This window comes from Olea europaea, unplaced genomic scaffold (genome assembly GCF_002742605.1).
Source record: "Olea europaea var. sylvestris unplaced genomic scaffold, O_europaea_v1 scaffold1354, whole genome shotgun sequence".
Lineage (NCBI taxonomy): Eukaryota > Viridiplantae > Streptophyta > Magnoliopsida > Lamiales > Oleaceae > Olea > Olea europaea.
The window spans coordinates 25591-33047 of NW_019231040.1; the positions used below are offsets into that span (position 1 = coordinate 25591).

Consider the following 7457-nt stretch of genomic DNA (forward strand, 5'->3'; position numbering starts at 1 on the left):
ACCATATAGCAGGTGGGGCATTTGATGTGAAGGGTAAATCGATTCTTGGTAAAAAATTGTGCCCAGACAGAAGTTTAATAATATTTTATGGAATTCACAACTTTTCAATCATACGTTTTATCAACTTTTATCAAAATTTACAAAATATTTGATTTTAATCAACAGCAAGTGATGCTATATGCCATCCTTGTACTTCTCATTCATTGTCCAATATATTAAATAATTAATGTTTACAAATCTATTGAACAATAAATTAGAGACCCTACTGCCATCTAAACTAATTACTATGGGCAATAATCAGCATTATTCAAGAAAAATATAAACAAGTATTTATTCTACACGACTATATATAGGGCGTAAAGGGGGAGAAGAGGCCCACAGAAATGCTCTTTGTCTGTAGATGGATTTGAAATGGCATAATTGAGCCTTATCCAAGAATATAATATATTCCATTACCAAATAAATTCAAGAATTTTGCTTGCTTTAAGATAATATTGGGGACTCATTGTTCAATGCTTAATTTATTAGATAGACGTTATTTACTCAAATAGAGTTTTTAACAAATATAATCATGTCTATTCACTATGTTAAAATTTGGATTATTGATTTAAAAATAATTTTTAAAATAGATGAATGTGTGTTGTCAAATCTGTATTGTTGATCAAGATTGTGAAAAATATTATACAAATAACATGATTGAAGATATATAGTGAATATTCATGATTATAATAATTAAACCTTCCTCATAGAGTAAACCCTAATTGGATTGATAGATTAACATAGTGAACAGTCATGATTATAATAAATAAAAACCACCTCATAAAGTAAACCCTAATTGGATTAAGAGAGTAATATATTCATCAATCGATAACATTGCCTGTTTGATAGAGATTCTTTAAAATTTTAATTTTTTTCAAACTCATTTTTGATTATTCATTTTTTTCAATAAAACAATTTTACTATGAACTCCTGACTTTTCTTTACTTTTTTAGCAACACGTTCTTTAAAAAAAATCAATTTTCACAAATTTATCATCCAATTTTTATTTTTTATTTTTTATTTTTTTATCTCTCTCTCTCTCTCTAGGGTTGTATCCGCCGACTGAAGAAGACAAAAGACAGGGTCAAGCCCAAAATCATACAAAGCACTATGACGGACAAAATAAAGATAATTCATTATTGAATTTCAACCTTACACTGTGAATGAGACTCGAATAATCTAAGTCAATAACTATATTAAAGCTTTTCTTTTCATGGTATGAGTAATGAAAAAAGAAGCAAAAATTATAGAGGGATGTAATTTGTAAACAAATATCTAACTATTTAACTTATAACTTTCCGTGCAAGTTTGATTAATTTTTTTATAGAAATCTTGACACATCTATAATTTTTATAATGTGCAAGGACAAAAGTTGAATTTAATTTCTTTGCTGGTTTGATACTTATAAACCACTTCATTTAATAATTATACTTTACAGAGAAAGCGTATTATTTTAATCAAACTTGAGCCTTCAATTCAAATCATAGTACAAGTTTGACCCAAATTTGCAAACAAAGGAGAATTCACTGTTTTGGGCTTTATAATATGATTTGAGAACAGTGTGTTTGAATTAATAGCTTAGTAGTTTTGAGCATGTTAGCTGCCGCTTAGAAGTTTTCTAGAATGTAAGACCTATTTTCTAAAGTAGTAGTTTTGTTAGCCAAAAACGTGTTTTGAATAAATAATATTTCTCAAAATAAGTAACGTAAGAGACTACGAGTACAATCATATGTGTTCTTTAGATTTAGAATAAATAATAGAAAAATAAATTTCACAAGAAAATAAACTTGAGTATCAAAAAACGATAAGGGTGTGTTTGATTACATTTATTGTTCAAGGAAAATATCAGTTTTTTTATCCAAATTCTTACTTGAGGTGTTTGATTGCTATTTTTTTCATGGAAAACATTTTTCAACTTTTGAAAATATGCCTAATTTTTCTTGTTTTTGATGAAAACATTTTCCTTGGGTGGAGGTGGTGTTTATTTTCCACAAAAGAAGGAAAACATTTTCATTTCAAGGTGATATTTTCCATGTCAATCAAACATACTCTAAATGTTTTCGTCGGGATGGCATATTCTAGCCAGTGCTAAGTAATATCATTGCAATAATAATGCATCATTTTATTAATGTAACATAAGAATTCTTTCTTCTTGCGACAAAATAATTTTATAATCCCACAAATTTTTTTAAATTAAAGCAAAGTCATCCTGGTTGTCCTAGAATATTGGCCTTCCTTATCTAACTCAATTTAACCTTCTCCTCCCCACATTTTACCTTATTTTTTCCATTTCTGTGCATAAGGGTTTCAGCCATTCAAGATTTCGTACTACAAAATCGAAAGGAGGAAGAAATAATCATTTTAAAGTATGAATACTTCTTGGGGCAAAGAACCTTTAAAGGTTGAAGATGAGAGCCTACCTTTGAGTACTGATGCTGAGGAAGAAGCTAAATCCTCCAAAGATTTGAATACTGAAGAGGAAATCGAAGAATTTCCTACTGAGGCTAATAAAGAAAAGCGCTATATTGGAGTGAGGAAACGGCCATGGGGAAAGTATGCTGCTGAGATAAGGGATTCCACAAGGAATGGAACAAGGGTTTGGCTTGGAACTTTTAACAGTGCGGAAGAAGCAGCTTTGGCCTACGATCAAGCTGCATTTACAATGCGCGGAGATTCAGCACTAATAAATTTTCCCATAGAAAAAGTGAAGGAATCCCTTAGAAACGTGAATTACATGTGCAAGGGTTTATCACCAGCTGAAGCCATAAAAGAGACTCACAGGGCTCGGAGTTCGTCAAAACACAAAGGACAAAAGAAAAAAATTAGTAAAGAAGAAGACATTTTAGTGCTTGAGGACTTGGGATCTGATCTACTGGATGAACTACTATCAAATAGTTGATTTGTAAGTAAACAGAAATATCGTCTACATCTTTGAATTAATTTGTCTATTTTCATAAAGTTTTCGTTTCATTTTGTGGTTCTTGCTTGAACCTACATCTGCGAATTAATTTCAAATCCATTCAAATTAAACTTATTGTCCCTTAGTATTTTTACACTCCAAATTAATAGTTCTTTGAAGTCGAAATCTATATGAAAATATATCAGTCAATTCAAATGGATTTTTCTCGATTTCTGATTTTCCAAAAGCCTGGCAAGCACATCATGAACTTCAATTTTGGATTTTTGGTTACAAAATTATAGAAACTTTTGTTTTCCATTTCTCTTGAATGCAATTTATTTCAAAATTAAAAGTGTGAAGCTCACATTAGTGATCATCACTCATCAGCATAATGATTTTGTAATAAACTTTGTGTCTACTATGAATGATTTAAATGTTACTGTTGACATTATTTACCATTTCCTTTGGATTTCAAAATGTATTTGTATGTCTTCATCTTAATAGATGGAATTCAAGTTGACTCTTGAAACTCTATAACATTATTATCCATTGTCTATATTATCTAGTTCTCAATTGGAAATTCCTCTAGTTTTGCTCAAGGAACAACAGCACAGTCTCCTAATTCATTACAATGATATGTGTTCTTTTTACCTCTGTTGATTGTTAAACGCATTTAGCATTCTGTTGATGTTCGCTTATGCTTAGTATATTCCACTGAAGAAAAACACTCATTAATACCATTAACGGTAGGCTTCAACCTTGTTGTTTTGGAAAAGTACTCTTCTTATTATACATAATTTTGTTTTGATTATCTGCAAGTGTTTCTACTGCTTTTATTTTTAGTAGTTGTTCTTAGTAAATGGAATGCATCCTTTGGAAATAGTACATTAATTTATCCAAACAATAGGAACTTATATCAAAGGATTGAAATATGAGGTCAACGTATAAAATTTTCATACTTGCTAATTTTAGCATATACAACTTTTCTCCACACTGAAAATCATTACATCGACGCGTTGTTTGTGGTGAAAGCTAATAATATTTTTCATATTCGAAGTCTTCTAAATAATAATTACATCATGACTTACTTATGTTAATGTACTATCCTTTAATTACATTGTTTGCTCATACAGCAGCAGGTAATTTTCTTTCTCTGAAGTTATCTTTAGCATTGATCTACATTATTTGAAAAAAGTACCTACTCATTGATTTATAAATTTTAATCTTTTAGCAAGACATTGTGTTTAAACAATTAAACAGAATTTGCGTCCTTCAATTGAAAAAATGTGCAAAAAACTATCCTGCTGTGCTGGCATTCTTATATTTCATTTGTTATTTCAGCTCACAAATATGCTGCTCTCTTGTCCATCATAACATATAAAATTGTATTGTATCATTGTGAAATTTTGAACTAAAACGTGTTAATTGAAGAAGTTGAGCAAGGTAATCCACAAATAATATACATGCTACTACTGTCGATCAGAACCCATGAATCAGATTGAGATGTCCGCTAGTTTTGTGCAATAATCAGAATTGTCAACTCTATTCATACAAATCACCTCGGATAATTAACCTACTTATATCTTGATCATTGCAACAGCATCATATCCCTACTTATCAGGCTATCTTGAATCTTGATATTGCTTCTTTTTTTAGTTGTTAAGTGCTTCCTTACATGTGGTCGATTTGTTAGTCTATTTGGATGGCTTGCTATGCTAGGGTTGCTCCTTTTACATGCTTCCCTTCTACAAAATAAAGAAAAATGGAAAAATGGATAAGCTGTAGTTCCAAGTTAAGCAGTCAAATTAAGTAGAGACCTTAAGAAAAGGATAAAGCTACTTATACATAATTTTATGTACATAATGGTCTCCATACACTCACATGGGTGTGGGACACCAAGCACAACCCTTAAGAAAATGAGGTCTCTTACCCTAATACTACCTTATAGGCCTTTTTTTTTTTTTTTTTTCAAAAGTATTTGTTAATTATTTAGTTCATAAGAGTTATTATTTTGTTCGAAAGCTCGGCACTATACATCCCAACTCATTCAGATACAAGTGGGGACATGTTTACCGAAATTTCTACTCCAATTCCATCTGATATAGGAACCACGGTAACGAAAAAGTTGTTAAGATTTAGGGTTCTATTTTAGAATGTCAACATTATTAGGAGCAGTAGTCCAAATATTTATAAATTGGTCTATGTTTTCAATTTTAATCAATGGGGGATTTTATCTATTAATGTGCCCCGCAGGATGGTGGCTCATTTGAGCAAACTAATTTTGAAAATCACATACCCATTTTTAGAGTTTTAATTGGGTATAATGGCTCATTTGAGCTTAATGGACTCTGATATTATGTTAAAATTTAGGATTCCATCTTCAAATGTCAACCTTATTAAAAGGAGTAGCCCATATCTTTTTGAATTGATTTATGTTTTTATCTTTATTGATGGTTGATGCACATTTTAGGATTTTTCTAGAAGATCCTACAATTGCTTGGCAAGAATATCCTAGAATTACTTGGCAAGCAAGAATAATAAAAAATCAGAATTATCTAAAATTCACTAGAGAAATTTGAACACCAAAAAAGTTTGTGTGATTTGTATTTTAGGTACATGTAGAATTATCTAGAAGAATCCATAAATTGGTGTAAGCTATAGTCTATAAATAGGGCATGAGTCTCTCGTTTGTTAAAAAAAAAGAAAGCCTTTGTAAGTTAAAGCAAGCCAAAACTAATGTATTATCATTCTAATAAAGTTCATTTCTTCTACTCATTTTGTCTACCAAATTACTTTCTATCAAAATCTTTCATACTACTAACTTTCAACAAAAGGCCAACTATTTTCTTCCTCCAAAATTATCCCATACAAAACATATTGAATCATCTCATCTAATCTCATCACTACAAGAAAAACCATCAATCTTTAATCGATGTGAAATTTTATCCCTTAACAAAAGGTACCATGTAAAAAAAAAAAAAGGGGGTACCATTTCTCATCCTTGTGAAAGCTAACCAAGCAAAGTAGAATAGTTCACCGTTAATTTGGCAATCTCATTCTTATTTNCCTCAACTCCTTAAATAAACTTGACCTAGAACGAAAAAATTGAATACTTTTGGAAAAACGCCTAGAAACATTCATGCCTCCCCATCGTCTCGATTTTGGTGTTGATCTTTTCTCCTTGTTGTGGGAAAAAAATAGTGAGATTGCCTTCTAACCTATGCTTTTTACTATTATAGCTTTCAGATCATGGATATAAATTTGGAATAATTTACTGTTCAACATCTAGAGTTTTAATGTGTATATATGATAGACTTCCTCTATTTTCCATAAGTTGGGTTGTCTAGGTGTTACAGAATTATGTAAAGAATATGAAAAGGACAATGAAAACTAAATCAAAGATGGAAAATATAAGTCAAGAACCATGAACCAATACACGAATCTAACGAGACAAGAAGCAACTTGAAGGAGTAGCGTGCACACCAGGTTACCGCTTCTTGATGCGCTTTTTGACACTAATGGTGTCTCTTTGTCTCTAACTATTTTTCTATTGTTGTAATTCGATGTTTTTTCGATTCTTTTAAATGTATATTCGTATTATTATTTTTTTCTTTGATTAGAGATGAAAATTTCGATATTCTATTCCACTCTTTTCCTTTAAAGATTCTACGCGACTTTCATCTTCATTGTCTTCACCTTGAAAAGTTTATTTTATTTTTTCATTTCAGAAAAAAAAACATAATATATACCTAAATATATACAGCTTTATTTCTCCTTTGTGTTCATGAATTGTTTTCGTTTATGCACTATGTAAACAACATTTTCAAGTTCCATTGTAGCCTGGAGGCATATTTACTTTACTGTTCATCATTAGTATAGTTGGAGGCAAATAAGGTTTTAAGAAAAGTGACTTTGTGTCTTGTGCCTTGGATCCAAATTCATCTCTAAACGTTCATCAACAATCTCCAACTTCATAACCTATTTCACCAAGGTTTCTTCAAAATTTCAATCAACGATCTTAAGACATTCGAATTTCTACTATGACACCACATTTATCTTCTCTAAGATTTTGTAGTCGATTTTGTCAAGTTAGAGTATTTCGATGGAGGTAACTTTAGAATTTGGAAAAACAAGTTGCATTTCCTATTTATGATCCTAAATGTGGTTTATGTACTAGCCAATCTGAAATCTGAACACAGGTGATGAATTTTGACACATTCACATGTACGTTAGAAGTGAAGCAAAATTACTACATTTGTGAGGGAAATATCTGCAACGCTTGTTCGATTAAAACAACAGTAATCGTATATCCAAGGAAATTTGGGATGCCTTTTAAGTAAGCTAAGTATATGACCAAAGAGGGTACAAGTAAGAATTTCTTGATTTCTAAATGATTTCAATATCGAATGGTTGGGACCTGAAAAATAGTAGCACAGTACTATAAATATTTTACATCTACAATCCATTCCAGCATGAATATGGATGAATAGATAGTGGCACCATTGATTATTAATGAACT

At 30.7% G+C, this 7457-nt stretch overlaps 1 protein-coding gene across 1 annotated transcript; it reads left to right on the forward strand.

The window, feature by feature from the left end:
* The first annotated feature begins 2034 nt into the window (after window positions 1-2034).
* Window positions 2035-3518, forward strand: LOC111375263 (ethylene-responsive transcription factor 1B-like). Its single transcript, XM_022998062.1, has one exon. It carries the CDS (start codon window positions 2408-2410, stop codon window positions 2936-2938), a length of 531 nt encoding a protein of 176 aa, XP_022853830.1. The 5' UTR covers window positions 2035-2407; the 3' UTR covers window positions 2939-3518.
* Window positions 3519-7457: the final 3939 nt, after the last annotated feature.

What these genes read in the sequence shown, in the direction of transcription:
- LOC111375263 (XM_022998062.1), top strand. Translation starts at nt 2,408, where the DNA reads ATGAATACTTCTTGGGGCAAAGAACCTTTAAAGGTTGAAGATGAGAGC.